Here is a 17,345-nt window from a genome sequence, read left to right as displayed (position 1 = left end):
TCGCACATATCTAGAGACGACGACCACGGCGACCACCCTTGCGACGAGTAGAGTCGGAGGGAGTGGGGGTGACGTCCTCGATACGGCCGATTCTCATGCCGGAACGGGCAAGAGCACGGAGGGCGGACTGAGCACCGGGACCGGGGGTCTTGGTACCGTTACCTATAGAGCGTTAGCCAACTGGTGATTGTCTTCCGTGAGATCTAATATCGCTACATACCACCGGTAGCACGGATCTTGATGTGGAGAGCGTTGATACCGAGCTCCTTGCAACGGGCAGCAACATCCTGAGCAGCCAACATGGCAGCGTAAGGAGAAGACTCGTCACGGTCAGCCTTGACCTTCATACCACCGGTGACACGGCAGATGGTTTCGCGACCACTATAACCAAAGTGTTAGCCCGCTGTTTCTTTTGTATTTCATAATCCATCTCCGGCACATCGATCTTTCTAGGGGAATCTCGCATGAACGGGAAAATCGTAGGAAAGATGGTGCGACGAACCTCAGATCGGTGACGTGGACGAAGGTATCGTTGAAGGAGGCGAAGATACGGGCAACGCCGAAAACGAGCTTGCCTGCAACCCCATTCCTATTAGATATGCGCATATATTATAGGTTTCGAGATTATACATACCATCTCCGGCCAGAGGGCCGAGAGTGACGTTCTCCTTAGCGGCAGCGGTCTTCTGCTTGGGGGCCATTGTTGTCGTGCTGGACTGTGGTATGGAATATGGAAAAGAGAAGGAAGGAAAACGGATCCTTCAATTGACTTGGATAGGGAAAATGGATGGTGTGTGCCCTACGGTCCCTTTGTTGACGCTGATTGGATGAATGTTGAATCTCGGCGGAGATCAAGCGAGTCGAGGCCTCAGGCACTAAATGTTCTTAGCATCTTACTTGACAGTCCGTAGCAGTGGTGGGGAAGTCTCGGCAAACAGTCGGGCCGACGAAGCGGTGGATTTCCGCATAAATTCCCTCCTTTCCTGCTGACAGCTCTCATTTTTTTCTTCTTCACACGCACTTCTGTTTTTCGGAAGGACAGCGACGAGTGCAACGATTTGATGTTGTGTTAATTGCTCTGGCTGGAAGATAATCTGAGTCGACCATATCATAGTCAATTGAACTTGGTGTTGCCAGTTCAAGATGGGTTTTACTAAGGAAGATGCCATGATTGGTATCATCGGCATGGGTGACATGGGCAAGATGTATGCTCAGCGCCTGAGCATGGCAGGGTGGAGGTAATATCTCCCAGCATCTTTTCGGTCTTTGTCAGTGCTTTGCACACTGTTCTCGCGTAATAGGTAAGACTGCCCTTTTCTTTTCTCCCAGCAGTTTTCGCGCTTCCTGTTTTGAATGATGACTTGAGTGCATTTGGCTCGAGCATGGTCCAGTTGTGCGCCGTATCGCCATTCTGGAATATGGTTGTACTGCTGGACTGTCAATGATGTAAAATCTCAGCTACCTATATCTTTTTGTCTGATTCAAAATTTCTCATTCACCGTGTTGCAAGTTGAACCTTTCATGATTATGGGCTAACTTGTTATCTCAAGATTATTGCAGTATATCGCTTCTATAGTTCATAGACACGCCTTAGTTACTAACAAGAATACTCTTTTCAAGGATAAATGCATGTGACAAACCTGATAGTTTTGAGAGCCTGAAATCTGAATTTGCTTCTCAAGTACGTCTATCGATCACAGCTCATGCTGTCCCTAGACTCATCGTATATAGCAAGGTGTCACAATTTACCCGAATGGGCACCTGGTTTCAAGAATAAGCGACTTTATTATATACAGTGTAGAGGCTGGAGTTATCGACAAGGTAGTGGCGGAATATGGCCCATGTATGTCTAGCCAAACCACCACTGCCTATTTTCGAGCAGTGTCTGACCTGTTGACACAGCTACCAAGGTCGGTGCGATTGTCGGTGGCCAGACCTCTTGCAAGGCCCCAGAGCTGGCCGCGTTCGAGAAGCATCTCCCTTCGGATGTAGAAATTGTATCCTGCCATTCGCTCCATGGCCCTAAAGTCAACCCGAAAGCTCAACCACTGGTATGATACGCAGATCACTACCAGCTTGTACCGATGATAATGTATTGTTCCAGGTATTGATACAGCACCGCGCGTCGGACGAGAGTCTCCGATTCGTCGAAAATGTACTGTCATGCTTCGAATCCAAGTTTGTCTACCTCACTGGCGAGATGCACGACCGAATCACTGCAGATACGCAAGCTGTTACACATGCGGCTTTCCTGAGCATGGGCACTGCGTGGCGGGCGAATAATCAGTTTCCATGGGAGATATCTCGCTGGGTAGGAGGAATCGAGAACGTGAAGATCAACATCACTTTGCGCATCTATTCCAACAAATGGCATGTCTATGCTGGCTTGGCCATTCTCAACCCAAGCGCGAAGGAACAGATCAGACAGTATGCTGAATCAGTGACGGACCTGTACAAGCTGATGATCGAGGGTCGCCGGGAGGAGCTTAAACAGCGTGTCAAGGCTGCAGGCGCAGCCGTCTTCAAAGAGGGCACGGAGGGACAGGACTTGTTATTGAAAGACGAGGTTCTTGACCGGTTCTCGCTCTCAAAGGGACCTCGTGAGGCGTCGCCTCCTAACAGTCACCTTAGTTTGCTCGCAATTGTGGATTGTTGGTCAAAGCTTGGAATTGTCCCTTATGACCATATGATTTGTTCTACGCCTGTGAGTACCAATATAGATCACTTGATGCATGCGTGGATCATTCGCTGACCGCTGCAATGCTTATATAGCTCTTCCGTCTTTGGCTGGGAGTCACTGAATACCTCTTCCGCAGTCCTGATCTGCTTGAGGAGGCATTGGATACTGCCGTTGATGACAAGACATTCCGCTCTGACGATTTAGAATTTACATTTGCGGCTCGGGTAAGTTATATCTAGTTGCATTTTACCCTCGGAGCAGTGCTCGAACTTCTTCTTTTTTTTCCCTTTTCTTTATAAAGTATAACAGATGCATTCCATTACGAAGCACTAACATGATTCGGAAAATACAGGCATGGTCAGACTGTGTTTCATTCGGTGATTTCGAGTCCTACCGCGATCGGTTCGAGCGGATCCAGGGATACTTTGCTCCTCGTTTCCCCGATGCCGTCAAACTAGGCAATGAAATGATGAAAACTATCCTTGAGAAGACGAAGAGCAACTAGAACCTGGAGAAGGAAAGATAACGATAAATAATACCATGATGCAAAAGAAGCCAAGGGCGGGAAATGGATGGATGAGAATCTTCACGATATCAACATTCTAGGTTTAGCATGAAGGCCGATATGGCATATTTCCTTAAGTACTACTCAGACATATGGCATATTGCTGGGTTTTTGAAGATACAACAGCCGGCAATTACCTAGAGTATGATAGCGGCCTTCAAGTGAAACCCAAAACTTTCCAACAAATGCCTGCGTTGCAAATTCCCTTATCCGGTAGCATAACCCCTGATATATGCGCAACCTACCTATATGAAAGAGTGTTTATCATCTTCTTGAGCTTAACATCCCGCAACCACTGGTACGACAAGACGTCAAGTTGCCTAGTACGCATTATAAAGATGCATTGTATGCCTAACACTCACGATAACTTCCCTTCAATGCACGTGCTTCGACGAGCGAATCCAACCTGCTATCAGTGAATCCTGGGCTTGCGCAACCTCGACAAGTAAAGATACTAACACGGATCATCCCAGCAACAACAGGGCCTTAGAATCACAACCACCCTTACCCCCTCCAGACATACCATCACACATATCCGTATCATCAACTTGGAGAATGCACTTATGCTGCTTCTTGCGAGTATATGGCGCAACCACGTGAGTGATAATATTAACGAGCATCTCACCCGGTAGCCGTGTTACTCTAACGTGCAAGCGTGACTCGAGTGTCTGGTGCTGGGTTGTCGCCGGAGGATATCAGAGTCGCTGGTGAAGCATCTGCCATTGGTGCTTGAAGAGAGTTAGATCCTGGCAACCTCGTAAATGGGTTCAGGTAGATGGGTAATACCAGGTCCAACTCTCTCGAAGTGTCGACGTATGAGGTCGCTGTTATTGCTTTTGTCGGTGTGGAGAGCACTGCACGACAACTGTAGTCGGCTGCTTGCACGTGCTTCTTTTGAGGAGGGCAATGCCTGCATTGAAAGTTCCTTTTGATTGCATTTTGCAGGCTACACTGAAGATCTGGTATGTTAAAAGAAACATAGGGCGCTCTCTTATATTCTCAAAACAGGTAGCTTTGGATGAAAGGCGTCATGACAATACAATAAGGTATGTAGAGCAGCGACCCGGAAGCTGAGAACGGTCGATGAACTTTCTACGCTTGATGCCTGGGGGTAGTATGCCGAACGTAATTCATGCTGATCTGACAGAGGTATATGAAGTACGAACTCACCGCAATATTCGTTTCACAGAGAGGTGACACTGTATACTATTGAAAACAACAATAATCATTGGTAAATCTGTTTTTTACCCCGATCAAAGCTAGGAAGGGATGAAGGTATAGCAAATTATACTCCTACCAATTTTCTTTCTGGGAAGTAGTGACAGGGAATTCTATGCTCGATATACGATCTAATCTGTACTTGCTGACCTTCTAGTATTCTTCTAATATGATATCCTACAAAATTCTGTACAATGGGCATACATTGTTGGAGCTATAAAATGACCATCATGGTGACCTGTGAAGTTAGTCTCAGTTGTTGAAGGGTGTATGCTGAACCAGTCTACTAGTTCAGTGACTGTTACAGCCAGATGGCGCTAGTGCAACTCTAGAGAAGATGCAAACATTCAGGTTGGTATTCTCCGTGGCCTGGCAGGTGATTTGATAGCTATGTAGTTCAAGGAGTATCTGCAAGTAACCCTATAGATATCTCGGGTCTAAGCCAGAATGTGCTTTGTGGTATCACAGATTACGAGTTGAATGTCGCCAAGGTAAATCCCTCAGTAAAGGTGATCTATATGAAGCTTTTTGCTCAATCACAAATCATAGGATCGCACTTTAGTAACCAAGGCACCTCGAGGGAGACGGCATATCTGACACCGTACTTGCTATTATAAAGAAAAGATTTCTGTGCATAAACCGACTAGCGAGTCATCAGAGGTTCTGATCTTGCTTATCAAGCTTTAATGTGTTTTTTGTAATCCCGTATAAGGCTAGACCACGGTTCAACGTTCACATCTTTAACTAGTAGGGGGGGGGGATTACGTATGATTGCAAGGGTTGTTCCTTGGCCGCACTCGGGTATGTGTGATCAAACCCCAGATATTCTCGAAAATTAAACGAGATTTCTAGAAACAGTTGTCATATGATGACTCCGAGAGAAGGTGGAACATCGGGGCATATTCTCCCGACTCAGTAAATCGAAGCAAAGGCCTTCACATGTCGATAAACTACATGTAAACACTTCATCTAATGATCTCAATGTAATTGACCCGGACCCGATGGTGGCTTACTTCCTAGTCACTGTTTCCCGGTGAATGGTAGCAATGTTTCTATGCGCTAATATGTAGTCCCGGTCGTCTACGGAGTACATTCCACCCCTCTCCCAAAATAAGCAGGGAAGGGAAGGGAAAGGCAAACATTAACAAGATGACATAAGATCGGAAGCATCGGGATAGAATTGTATAAGCATCGGTGTACTCAGATAGAGGCGTGAGAAAGCAAGAAAGTGTAAATAGTAATATAGAAGCGGATACTCATAGGTGGCGTCACTTAGATGCAAATGAACGGTAATGGCCACTGGAGACATATCACCGTCGCACTGCAGTGTGCTCAGAGTTCTAGGTTGGGCATTCCCCAACAAACCCTTTGTTCTATTATAGGTTCTATTTTAACCAGCACCCCAGTCCTTGCAGCGTGCTATGCATGGATTACTTTCAAATGGGTCTATAGAGTACAACAGGGGCGGGATAGACAGATGAACCAGGATTAAATCTTGATTGATTTTAGTCTCTCAAAAGCGAGGTAAGATTTCCATACTACACACAGAGCGATCTCTGAGTTGTAGAAAAACTTCTTCTCTGCCTTTTATCAGTTCCAAACAGGACGATATTCTAGGGTTTGATCGAGGCCCGGGCCGCTACCTTATATTTTCTCCGAACCAATCAGATAGCGTAATGGCCGTTTCTACCCACTCCGACATAGTATAGATTCTCGAACATTAACCATTTGGCTTGAAGGTCTAAGCGTGCGTCATGTTGGAGTAAGACCAGCTGTGTCCTACACATTCATGAAACCTGCCTGAGCGGTCTTGAATTTAACGGCTACGTGGTCCATACAGATTGTTCCCGAGAGATTGGTGTCCAGTCACATAATAGCACTAACGTTCGAAGATATCCTCTTGACAGTTCGGTTGATGATGACTGCTTTCCTCCCTCCATTGAGAAGTTTAGAAATATATGAACACGTCTGAGACCGCTTGATTGTCTTCTCTACTTCTGCGGTAGTTTTCACTAGCAGTGTAACATGGCTGTTGCCGTCCTGGCACGCGACCATTTTCGTCGTCCTCCTACAGCCTGAGGGCGTCAAGTAGTCTCCACCAACTGTTAAGCCACGATGTAACTCCTGGTATTGCACTTGAAAGCAACACGATGAGGCTCAGTTTTTCATTCTTTCCGTTCCGCAATATCATCTGATTTGTTGCGGGTATGGTTAAAGCAAGCAACTCTGTGCGAATCGCATACAGATGCTGGCTTTGCATAAGTGAAGGTGGGTTGGTTCTAGCCTCGCGAGCCCCTCGATTCACGTCTGACCTTAATTACACAGGGGCGTAAGTCACCAGGGTTCGTTTAGTATTGGTTACGCCCCTGGTGAAGTAGTGTATAGCCACCGCCAAAGTCGGATTAGGGCACCGTTATCGAGTCATGCTTTCACTTCATTCTTAGATTATTGGAGTAAGTGAGCGTTGATGAAGTAATTCCCTGTAGTGTGCCCCCGCACGGCTGCTTTGGCTCTTGTTAAATCCTATGAATGAATGAGCTATTTATGTCTTCCGTAGGATATAAACTTGTGCTTTTTCTTTTCCTCGCATTTCCCTCATGTATATCGACTTGATTTGAGGAATCCCGTTGAGTTTCCGAGTTAGCAGTGTCAATGCTTTATCCTTTGCCTGTCTTTTTGGCATTTGCCTTGATGTTAGGTAGGTCACCGGTTCGTGCAAGATGAGCATTGGCTGATTTCTACCAGTTTCCTCTACATGGGGTCAAATCATCACTCACATCCCCTCTAAAGGAGGGGGGGTATCATACAGCTTTAACGTACCTGAGAATACAGCATCTGATATCAACGATACTATCTATCTCCAACTGAGCGCACCGTCTCATACAAAATGGATAGCACTCGGCCAGGGCGAGCGAATGGCAGGGGGGAGCATCTTTCTCATCTACGCTTCGCCTGATGGCAGCATTACTCTCTCGCCACGAAAGGCATTTGGTCATCTTGACGTCTTCTATGATCCCAATATCCAGGCCCATCTTCTTGAAGGTTCTGGGATCCATGACGGTGTGATAACAGCAAACATCCGTTGCGACAACTGCATGCACTTAGATAACGGGGATAGCCTAATGGGAAGCTCTAGCTCTTGGGGTTGGGCTATATGCCATGGATATCCATTGGTGTCCTCGGATGTTGCTGTGAAGATCCATAAGCATGATGTTCACGGTAGCTTCACCCTAAATATGACCAAAGCCATTGGCGGCAATTCGACGAATCCATTTCTCGACATGACATACCCACGTCACGATGTCACCCTTTTCTCAAAACAGCATGTGATTGATGATGCTTTGCTTTACAGAAAACGTGTTGCACATGGTGTAATGACGCCAATTGCTTTCGTTCTGATGTTCCCCGGCTTTGGGCTTCTCTTGCAAATATACCCTTCTCGCCACACCGTTCTGTGGATGCATGCTCCTATGCAAATAATTGCAGCTTGTGTGGCATTGATTGGACTTGGATTTGGAGTCTCCGTATCTATGGATCTCAAACTGTCCAACGGCTACCATCCGACTATAGGTTATGTTTTGGTCGGTGTTGTCGTCCTTATCCAACCTGTCATAGGGGTTGTGCAGCATCTGCATTTCCTAAGATCGGGGGGAACCACCATCTACGGTGTCTTACACCGCTGGTTCGGGCGCCTATTGTCTGCCATTGGCATCGTCAATGGTGGAATGGGTTTTTACTACGCGTATCAGCATACTGAGGATATCCCACCAATTCCACCGATAATATACGGCATGGTCTGCGGAGGAGTATGCATCTTATATGTCTTTGTGGTCATGTGGCGTAGGGAGAAGAAGAAATCGCAGGCTGTTATCGCTAATTTGCAGACTGAGTTCTTCCAGAACAGGAGGGATTTGGAGCAAGCTAGTGACAAGCTTGACAGTGCGCGAGCGAAATCTGTTGAATCTAGCAGTATCTCTGAGAAGAAGTGGTGAATTCCATAATCATGTATGATGCTTTTGTCGCTATAGTGCCTTTGGTATTACTGAGAAACATGTTTATCTCATGAAATCTCCGGAATCCTTAGATGCAAACTCTTATCCGTATAATATATATAGTCGGAGTGCCTCGAGGGGGCTTGAATGGAGGTATGGATAACACGCAGTCTGTGTTGCCTGAGAAATAGTATGCCGCACAAGAATTCGAATACGAGGTATGAACGTATATGGGATGGAAGGGAAAGGACTCTAAGAATCAAGTGTCCTTTGGGACAATTGTATGTAAATAATACGGTACGATAGCAGCCTGAGGCCATTGATAGGGCCTGGTTAGTCAGCGGACAACGACCACCTGAAACCAACGCCAGTGGGATGGGCTCAGATCTCCCATCGAGGCTTTCGTGAACTTGTTGCTGAATTGAAACTGTCATCTGCTGTACCGTGGTGCATGTGACCCTCTTCTCGTACTTCCATACGTCCCGACTAACCCCTCCTCTGGCCTCCGACTGAAGCAACTCTCCGCGACTGCAGCGTACTCCTCTCCCCCTCCCTTCCAATCGGACCCGCTGTTTAGCCCGACCGATCCAAAGCGCGCTCGATCTATATCCACGAAGCTATCCTCCGTCCTAGCGGTAGCAGTCGAACTTTCCTCGGCGAACTCAATGCGGCCCTCCGCCCCTCTTCTCATTAGCGACAGGTGATACGCATACCGTTACGGCTAAATGGAGATCTATGGCGTCCGGATATAACTCAACGTTCTCGACGACGTCGACCCAGCATCGTGCTGCGGGAGATGGGCGATCATACTCCAGTCTTGATGATGGCTCTGTGGATGGCAGTTGGCCGGGGGTCGCTTCGAGGTCGGGGAGAAATGCTCGATCGGAGTCTGGAGGTAGTGCGACCATCGGCTTTCGGGCAGCGCCGTCGTTGGCCCCTTCGTCCGGGTCCGGGGGGCCAGGTAGCTTCAGCTCTGAGCTAAAAAGCATGAAAACATCACGGAGCACAACGCCGCGGCCCGATACTACGTTCAGGCGAAGAGGAAGCAGTAACGTCGAGCCCGACGACTTGTCAAGTACCGAGGAGCGCCAGGCTGCGATCCGAAATAAGATTGCGAAGGAGATGAAAATTAAAACAGGCACGGAGAATATGCTCGAGGCATTGCTGGCCAAGAACCCGAAACAAACAAAGGAGCAGAGATTAAAGGTGGAATCGGAGTTGAGCTCGTCGAATCGAAAGCTCGCCGAACTCCATCATGAACTGGAGGAGGAACTACTACGTGCGCAGGCGCCGTCCACTCCTCCACGGAGTCGCCTATCGTCTCTGTTTCAGGGTAGCTCCATGCGTTCACCCTCTCGCAGCAATGTGGAGTTGGACGAGGGTCAGCTGGAGGATGGAGAGGCGGAAATGGAGTCACCGACATATGTGCTTGCAGAGACGTTACAGGCACTGGAGATTGAGGGCATGTCACCAGACTACTATGTTGAGCGTGCAAATAGCCTTGTTGAACTCTTTAAACGACACCCCACCTTGAAGTATGACCTAGCCTGGTCTGTCTTCGGTTTGCGCGTTCAGGTCATGCTTCTAAGTGACAACAAGGAAGTCGTGGCAGCTGGTTACAGGTTGACTCGCTATGCCATTGCGGATCGAAAATCCCTCCAGATCATCCGTTCATTACACACAGACGAGCTGGTAATCTTGTCTCTTGTCAAAGAGAGTAAAGCAAGTATTGAGCGTGAACAAGCCTTGAAATTCGTCAGGGCTTTTCTAGATGTCAAGGATGGTGTGCGTGAAATCTCGCGCGCGGTAGTGCGGACTATTGTCTCTGTTGCTGAACATTACGAGGATCGCCTCAGAAACATTTCGATCATGACCCTCGCCGAAATTCTAGTCAAAGAGCCAGAACTCATTGCCTATGCTGGTGGCTTTGCGACATTGCATGATGCCCTAGCAGAAGGGACATTCGGAGCTTCCGAGTCTCTGATAGCCAGCTTTTTGCATGTACTTGACACTCCACAAAGTAGAAAACACCTGCGAGGAGGGACCGAGCTCGAAGCTGTTCTTGCACCCTTTACCGATTCACTGGCCGATAGTGTTCGCAATGGCCGGTTAAAGTCTGCAGCTAAAGCTATATCGGCAATGCTCAAGACGTGGCCGGGCTTAGTAGTCCTCGCAAGGAATGGTGGAAAACCTTTACAGTCGCTCTTGGAATCTTTGCACTACCCCGATTCGCAGGCCAGAGATCTGATCATGGAGCTACTGTTTGACGCCCTAAGAATCAAGCCACCGTCGTGGTCTTCATCTTTTCTTGCGGGTCGACGGCTCACAACTTATGGCAGAGTTTCAAATCTTCGGTCAGAGACAGACACAAAACAATACCGTGGGTACTACGACGACAATGAGAGTAAATTTGACTTAACAGCACACTTCTCTACTCTCATCCTCGCGACCTTAGTGGATGCAGGATTGTCCAAGGTACTTCTCCTCTTGACTTTTGTTTGTGTCGGCTTTATTTGCTAAAAGACATAGGCGCTCTCTGAGCTCATCGAGGATGAAGAGGATCAGTCTCTCAGACGTAAAGCAACATTGCTCCTGACTGAAGTTCTAAAGCTAGCCCAACACTCTCTGCCACAGGACATCAGCTCCAAACTCCAGGTCCTTCCACACTTATTGCCCGCTGCAATCAAATTTGATGTTGACAACCATGATGTTTCCATGGCCACAATTTATCAGATCGAGAGCATAAACAGAACCTTGGCCCGTTCTATTGGTTTCTCGAATGGGGCCGGCCGATATAGTGTGGATGTTGATATCTCCGCCTCTCTTCTGTCGAGTGACCAGAGCAAAGACAGACTGAGCCCTACAATGGATGAAACTCAATTCCGCAATGCCATTCTAGAAACGCATGTCTTGAACACAGTGAATTACTTAAAGTGGAAATGGGATCTTATCCACCGCATAGTCGAGGGGCCCCTGACGAACCCCAAGAGGCTAGACGAGGCGATCAAAGGGTCGAAGTTCATGAAGCGACTCATGGGATTTTATCGACCTTTCAAGTATAGATTCTCCATGCTTCCGAATACCAAACCAAACCAACGCTATGTTCGAACAGGTTGCGCACTGATGCGCACCCTAGTCTCCATTCCCGAGGGGACAAAGTATTTGGCTGAGAACAAATTCCTTAGGCAGGTTGCGGAATGCCTTGCTCAAGTAGATCGTATGAGCGGACTGACGTCCTCATCGCCTCTCTTCTCACGAGAACAGATGGCTAACACATTGAGCGGGGGGTATTTTGCCCTGCTAGGCACATTGACCGGCGATGCCAATGGGCTTGCTATGATGGAGCGGTGGCACATGCTCAACATGTTTTACCATATTATTGAACTGCGAGATCGAGACGATCTCATACAGACTCTTTTGGGCAATATGGATTACACACAGGACAGCCATCTGAGAGTTATGCTATCTAAGGCTCTCACGACGGGCTCGAAGGATATTCGTATATTCGCGACTAAGCTGCTCCGGAAATACGCAGTGGGGAATGTTCCGCTCTCTCCACAGATGGCCATAGGCAATGCAGACTGGGTTGTCAAGCTTCTTGTCACTCAGCTGTACGATCCTGACGTGTCTGTATGCCAGATGGCTGTGAAGATTCTCGAAGAAGCATGCAACCATCGAGACTATCTCGAGTTTGTGGTCAAATGCAGGCCATCCCTAGACCACCTGGGTGAGATTGGCGCACCCCTGCTCTTGCGCTTCTTATCCACCTCAGTAGGCTACCACTATCTAGATGGACTCGACTACATCACGCAAGAAATGGACGATTGGTTTCTGGGCCGGAACGATGCGTATGTGGGTCTAGTGGAAGCTGCTCTATCACGAGCTTACGTCGATCAGCCGCGAAGAGGCAGTTTCGTTCCGGAAGATCTTGTCGATCTGCAGGACATCGGGCTGGTCCCACCGCATTTTTACCGAGAGCTGGCTCGAACAGCGGAGGGCTGCAAGCTTCTTGAGCAATCGGGTCATTTTAGCGAGTTTGCTTGGACCATCCGCGATTTCAGTCTGAACGAGGAAGACACCGAGGTTCTGCTCAAAGTCAAGGGCTGTCTTTGGGCCGTTGGGAACGTTGGCTCCATGGAATTAGGCGCCCCGTTCCTCGAGCCAGATATCGTCGAGCGCATAGTTAAGATCGCTGAAAGTGCTGAGGTTCTAACGATGAGGGGAACCGCATTCTTTGTCCTTGGTTTGATCTCCCGCAGTCGACATGGTCTCAGGGTACTGAGGGATTTTGGTTGGGACTCTGCTTTCGATCAGAAGGGAAATTCTCTAGGCCTGTGCCTCCCCACTGATTTCAAAAAACTGTTTCTGGTATGTTCAACACTAGTAACTATTCGAAGAATACTACAAGCAGTCACTAACAGCTCCCCTCTTTTCCAGGTGGACTTCCCTTCACATTCTCGAAACCGGGAATCCAAACGCATATCTCAAGACAAGTTCAAGGAAGCTACCACCGATCCAGATTCCACCAACCAGAAAATCCTAAAGCTCATTGTTGACATGGGTAACACCGTCCTATCCAAGCGAGCGGCGGCGGATCTTCATAGGTACATAATGCGTCGTTCTCATATCATGCCATATAATACAGAATAATCCCACTAACCACGACTATCAACCTATAGCATAAAGTCAAAGCAGCCTGAACGATTCCACCAACCACACCTATTCCGCAAAACCCTCAGCATCCTCGAAAGCCATCACTTCCGCCTCCCTGCCCGACGCTTCGCCCTGGACTTATTCGATAAAAGCGTCATGCGGCGAATAGTAATGGAAGACGACTCCGACACCGACTCGGAAGTAGCCTCCTCCCAGGAATCTGGCTGAGCAAAATGAACGCATTAGCTTTTTCAGTCCCTCATATTCAACTTACAGTATAAAACTGACGTAACTTCACCTACCTCGTTCATCTATCCCGCAAAACCTTCGGGAGCCATCCTTCAGCGGGCGGTACCATTGTGAAAAAAACCTGGGACAAGACACTTGCGCGGTCAGACGCTCCTACATTACGAGGTCAAGAGTACCAGACCGAGTATCTTCCACCTAACACACAAAAGCGTTCACCTCCTCCGACGCTCAGCGTCATATGGCGACTAGTAACTCTTCCTCGCCCTCTCCATCTTCCTCTGTCAGAGTTATGTTATACCCAACAGTATCATAGAAACAACAAATCATATACATACATGCATGCATACCCCTGAATCTGGATCTTCAGCAGCTTATTGCAGCTATTTTTAGTGCTCTGTTTTGGTATGGCGTTGGATGGGTTTTGGGCTTACGAGAAACGAAAGCATGTTAGCATGTGATATCTTTCTTTCTTTCTTTCTTCCTTTCTTTTATTTTCATGACTTGCTTCCTACTTACTTGTCGGTCTTGCTTTCACTAGCCTTTCTTAGGTTGTTCAGCGGAGGAAGAAAAAGAAAGAGAGGGAGCAAACCAGCCAAGGAGACAAATTTTGTGAAGAGGACCTTTGGTTGTGATTCTTTATGGACTCTAAAATTGGATGGCTGTCTTGGTCTCATTGTATTGTACATACAACATGAGTATCTATGTATGTGGAAAACTACTTATCTTTTCCCTGTTCTTGTTTCGTTCCACTTCCCAGTAAAGCTGTCCGTTATGCTCAACCAGTGTGACTTGCTAACTCATCCGCCCACCAGATATGTTTATAAGACTTCTCCTAAATTTAGGCTTGTATGGTGTAAGACACTACATCTTGTGATTGGGAATCTTATTCAGAATATTAGAACTGACTTTCTAGCACCTTGCTACCACTAAAAATCTGACCTATACCAACTGTTTAGTAATACTTCCTAACGTGTTAGTTCAACTGACATAGTTGGATCTCCATCAAGTATCAACCCCCTCCCCAGGTGGTTCCCTTAATACTGCACCTTCAGTGCAGTATTCTGCTGGTAACTGTCCAATCCGACTTGACCGTGATCATGATCGGTTTCATCTTCCTCAGCCCCGTCAAGAGAAAGGAGCTGGAACCGGTTGAGAGCCGAAACAGACTTCTTGGAAGGCACCTGTGACTCTTTCTTCAAGCCATTGGTAAGCTTGGACAGAGGCTCGGCACATTCATCCGGATAAAATGCAATCCTCATCCCCTTATATGTGAGTCGAGACATCATGCAAGAGCGTGCAAACAATGCGTTATGAACGGAATTCGTGGAAATGTAAGCGTTTCCATTCTTAAATTTGACTGTGATGACAATGAGGTTATGGATGTGGTCGAGGTCCTTCCGGATAAGCCATTCCGTGACGTTTGGGTGCACATTGTATAGGACAAGATTGCGAGAAGCTCCGGTGTTGATCTTAGCCCTGACGAAAGGAGGGAGGTAGAACTGTCGGTCATTCCAAGAGATTTCCACCTGTCCTCAATGTTAAACATATCGATTGCCTTGGGGTTGGGCGACGTACACGCTTTCCAGCAATGCAGACCCCGTGACTTTTTGCATGCTGATAGAATTCCTGTGCGTTTGCCTCCTCAACGAACGAAATGCTGGCCATGCGCTCTCGCGTTCGAAGGTGAACATGAAGAAGGGCGCCGCCCTTTATGGCTTCAACAAGATCTCTGTGAGTTGCACGATCAGGAAGGCCACGGAGCAGAATGGTTCGCTGAGGGGTTGAAGCTATCGACGACTCTGAGCTTCTAGAGGAGTCTTCGTAATCATCCCTATCACTATCTTGGGAAGCTAGCAAGACACCCTCTTCTTCTTCTTCTTCTTTTTCTTCTTCTTCTTCTTCATCATCATCGTAGCTTTCCCAACGCTTGTGGTCGTTGGATAGATTTGCTCTTGTAGGTGATGGAGTTTTCTTGCATTTTAAGGAGCTTTCAGTGCACACCTTGCTGCTATTCTGATTATCGGATAGAGGTGGTGAACCGTATATCAATATCTAGGTAACGAGGTTAGCAAAACGATGACGCCGACGAGAAGTGTAACCTGACATCGAGAGTTTCCTGGGACAACCCGCCATTCAAAAGGGACTTCTTTAGCTTTTCTGCGGTTATTCAGTCAGAAATGAGTGTTGTGCTATGCAGACATGAGTAGAAAACGTACCGAACTGAGTCGATACTGCAAGCTGATTCAATGTCAGCTCGCCAAATCTCTGCCTTTACTATCAGGGGATGTGAAAGCCTTCTTGACAGTACTCACCAGACCTTGGTACTCTGAGTTTGAGATGGTCACTGAATCTGAGTTCGCAGAGCTTTTGTTTTCCTGGGACGAATGCTGTTTTGGGTTTGTGGCCCCAAGAATGAATAGAGGATCACTACAATGCAAAGCATAGGTTATTAGACTCACAGCTTCTGCTCTATCAAAACATGACATTAGTAATTGTATAAAATGACCGTATCGAAGTTCACAAGTTAAACTCAGGGGGGAAAGGGAAAAAGAAAAAGAGGAGGAAGGCGAGTCCGTATAGAGCGACCAAAAGCGCTAATATGCGCGAAGTTACAAAGTACAAAAGAAAGCCTTTAGAAAGAGAGAAAATATCCCGATGCTCACCTCTGTAGTAAAGATTCAAAGTGACGTTTTTCAACAGTAATAAATGAAGAAGACATGGTAGCCGATTCTCTGCCTACAACCTGATTTCGTTTTAGTACAAGGTGGGCCGAGAACAGTAGAAAGAAGGCTTACCTTGTGCGAGACTAAATAATAAAGACTGATTGAACCGGTCAAACTTAAAATGAGAGAAAAGTGACAGGAACAGTGAGTGAGTGAGTAAGAATTGGGAAGCGAGACAGAAGAAAGCATGTAGCAAGAAAAGCTGGAAGTCTCGTGCTTTCCTCAAGACATATCACAACGTCACCCCACATTACTTCTGCAGGCGCGATCAACAAACTAACTTAACCTCTTGATAAAACCCCCCTTTTCCTGATAAAGTACTTGATACTATCAGAAAGTGGTTACGCTCTTCTCCATCCGAGAGCTGAGCTCGATCACTTCCATCCTATGAGTGACCAACACAGCAGAAGGCATGCAGATGATATGCAAGACGGCCAGAAGACGAAATGCATGGCCCCTCCTATTATTAAATGTTGGTTATGATGGGCACTCATGTTGGCCCAACGAGGCGAAATCCAAAGAAGAAGAAAAGATGCCAGGAAATTACTGGTTAGACTAATTAGTATATCCTCAACCTGAATCTTCTCAACAACGTTGTGTGACGGACGCATAGCCACCTAGGTGGCGTTGGACAAGTCAGAAACTCAAGCCCAATGTCTCTGTGCCAATGCGCGCGGCGCCGGGATCGTCCCGTCCTGATTTATTGGCGATACGCTCTCGACGACGCAAGGTGCCTAGTTTCTTGTTCCAGTGCTATCCATGGCTGAAAATGGATCTGCTTACCGCTCATCTAGACCAACAGTTCATGTTCTTTTTCTTAAAAAAATCAATTATTTCCAAAAGGAAGATGAAAAAAAAAAGGGAAAAGTCCTTGCATTTCATTATTCTGATCTCAAGATTGCGTTTCCTTTCCTTCCCATCTCCACAGGAAAAGAGTGTACGCTATATTGATCGTCGGCGCATACTGCAGTCAACGTCTGAATTACATGAACAGGTGTTCAAATGCTTTGGTCGGTCTATATATCCGATTGTACATGAGTCACTCCGAATACTATCCGACTTTCAGCCCCCGAGGTTGATATCACCGCGGGTTCCACATAATCCTGTTTGGATGTACAAAGCAGGCTCCGCCTGAAGTGTGAATATGGTGTGCCCAGTAGCCGGATCGTAAACCATCTCTATCTCCGATTGGATTAAAAGACAGTACATAAGCCTGGAGAAGGCACTCATGTCAAAGACACCCTGATGCACAGCCGCCAATCCCT

The 17,345-nt window shown here is 47.2% G+C and overlaps 5 protein-coding genes across 5 annotated transcripts; 3 read left to right on the top strand and 2 right to left on the bottom strand.

The window, feature by feature from the left end:
- Positions 1-10: 10 nt before the first annotated feature.
- On the bottom strand, positions 11-701 carry F9C07_5744 (40S ribosomal protein uS11; the record flags this gene model as incomplete). The annotated part of the gene is made up of 4 exons (XM_041294694.1): positions 11-162; positions 221-381; positions 503-575; positions 635-701. 4 exons carry the CDS (start codon positions 699-701, stop codon positions 11-13), a joined length of 453 nt encoding a protein of 150 aa, XP_041150299.1.
- A 334-nt stretch (positions 702-1,035) lies between these two features.
- Positions 1,036-3,425, top strand: F9C07_5743 (uncharacterized protein). The gene is made up of 7 exons (XM_071511387.1): positions 1,036-1,238; positions 1,621-1,681; positions 1,732-1,843; positions 1,903-2,051; positions 2,105-2,704; positions 2,773-2,904; positions 3,033-3,425. Exons 1-7 carry the CDS (start codon positions 1,144-1,146, stop codon positions 3,183-3,185), a joined length of 1,302 nt encoding a protein of 433 aa, XP_071366993.1. The 5' UTR covers positions 1,036-1,143; the 3' UTR covers positions 3,186-3,425.
- Positions 3,426-7,115: 3,690 nt separating this feature from the next.
- F9C07_2200924 (uncharacterized protein) lies at positions 7,116-8,455 on the top strand (the record flags this gene model as incomplete). Its single annotated transcript, XM_041294686.1, has 2 exons — positions 7,116-7,161; positions 7,209-8,455. The coding sequence occupies 2 exons, from the start codon at positions 7,116-7,118 to the stop codon at positions 8,453-8,455; spliced, it is 1,293 nt and encodes a 430-aa protein (XP_041150297.1).
- Positions 8,456-8,823: 368 nt separating this feature from the next.
- On the top strand, positions 8,824-13,438 carry F9C07_1856955 (protein required for meiosis). Its single transcript, XM_071508453.1, has 3 exons — positions 8,824-10,930; positions 10,985-12,823; positions 12,893-13,438. Exons 1-3 carry the CDS (start codon positions 9,191-9,193, stop codon positions 13,103-13,105), a joined length of 3,792 nt encoding a protein of 1,263 aa, XP_071366992.1. The 5' UTR covers positions 8,824-9,190; the 3' UTR covers positions 13,106-13,438.
- Positions 13,439-14,358: 920 nt separating this feature from the next.
- Positions 14,359-16,361, bottom strand: F9C07_1862679 (uncharacterized protein). Its single transcript, XM_041294675.2, has 8 exons — positions 16,153-16,361; positions 16,021-16,100; positions 15,817-15,826; positions 15,670-15,744; positions 15,574-15,595; positions 15,462-15,514; positions 14,933-15,409; positions 14,359-14,883 (listed from the first exon to the last, which is right to left on the bottom strand). Exons 1-8 carry the CDS (start codon positions 16,267-16,269, stop codon positions 14,392-14,394), a joined length of 1,326 nt encoding a protein of 441 aa, XP_041150295.2. The 5' UTR covers positions 16,270-16,361; the 3' UTR covers positions 14,359-14,391.
- Between the last annotated feature and the right edge of the window lie 984 nt (positions 16,362-17,345).

The sequence above is a fragment of the Aspergillus flavus genome, chromosome 7 (genome assembly GCF_009017415.1).
Source record: "Aspergillus flavus chromosome 7, complete sequence".
Taxonomy (NCBI): Eukaryota; Fungi; Ascomycota; class Eurotiomycetes; order Eurotiales; family Aspergillaceae; genus Aspergillus; species Aspergillus flavus.
The sequence above is the reverse complement of the archived record's forward strand: the minus strand, read 5'-3'. Positions and strand labels throughout refer to the sequence as shown.

Bases quoted from the DNA above. Each gene is read 5' to 3' on its own strand.
- F9C07_5743 (XM_071511387.1), top strand. From the start codon at position 1,144: ATGGGTTTTACTAAGGAAGATGCCATGATTGGTATCATCGGCATGGGT. The intron at 1,844-1,902 runs GTATGTCTAGCC...CTGTTGACACAG, and splicing joins AGTGGCGGAATATGGCCCAT to CTACCAAGGTCGGTGCGATT. The intron at 2,705-2,772 runs GTGAGTACCAAT...ATGCTTATATAG, and splicing joins ATATGATTTGTTCTACGCCT to CTCTTCCGTCTTTGGCTGGG.
- F9C07_1856955 (XM_071508453.1), top strand. From the start codon at position 9,191: ATGGCGTCCGGATATAACTCAACGTTCTCGACGACGTCGACCCAGCAT. The intron at 10,931-10,984 runs GTACTTCTCCTC...TAAAAGACATAG, and splicing joins TGGATGCAGGATTGTCCAAG to GCGCTCTCTGAGCTCATCGA. The intron at 12,824-12,892 runs GTATGTTCAACA...CCTCTTTTCCAG, and splicing joins ATTTCAAAAAACTGTTTCTG to GTGGACTTCCCTTCACATTC.
- F9C07_1862679 (XM_041294675.2), bottom strand. From the start codon at position 16,269: ATGCTTTCTTCTGTCTCGCTTCCCAATTCTTACTCACTCACTCACTGT. The intron at 16,101-16,152 runs GTAAGCCTTCTT...AAACGAAATCAG, and splicing joins ATTATTTAGTCTCGCACAAG to GTTGTAGGCAGAGAATCGGC. The intron at 15,515-15,573 runs GTACGTTTTCTA...GAATAACCGCAG, and splicing joins TGCAGTATCGACTCAGTTCG to AAAAGCTAAAGAAGTCCCTT.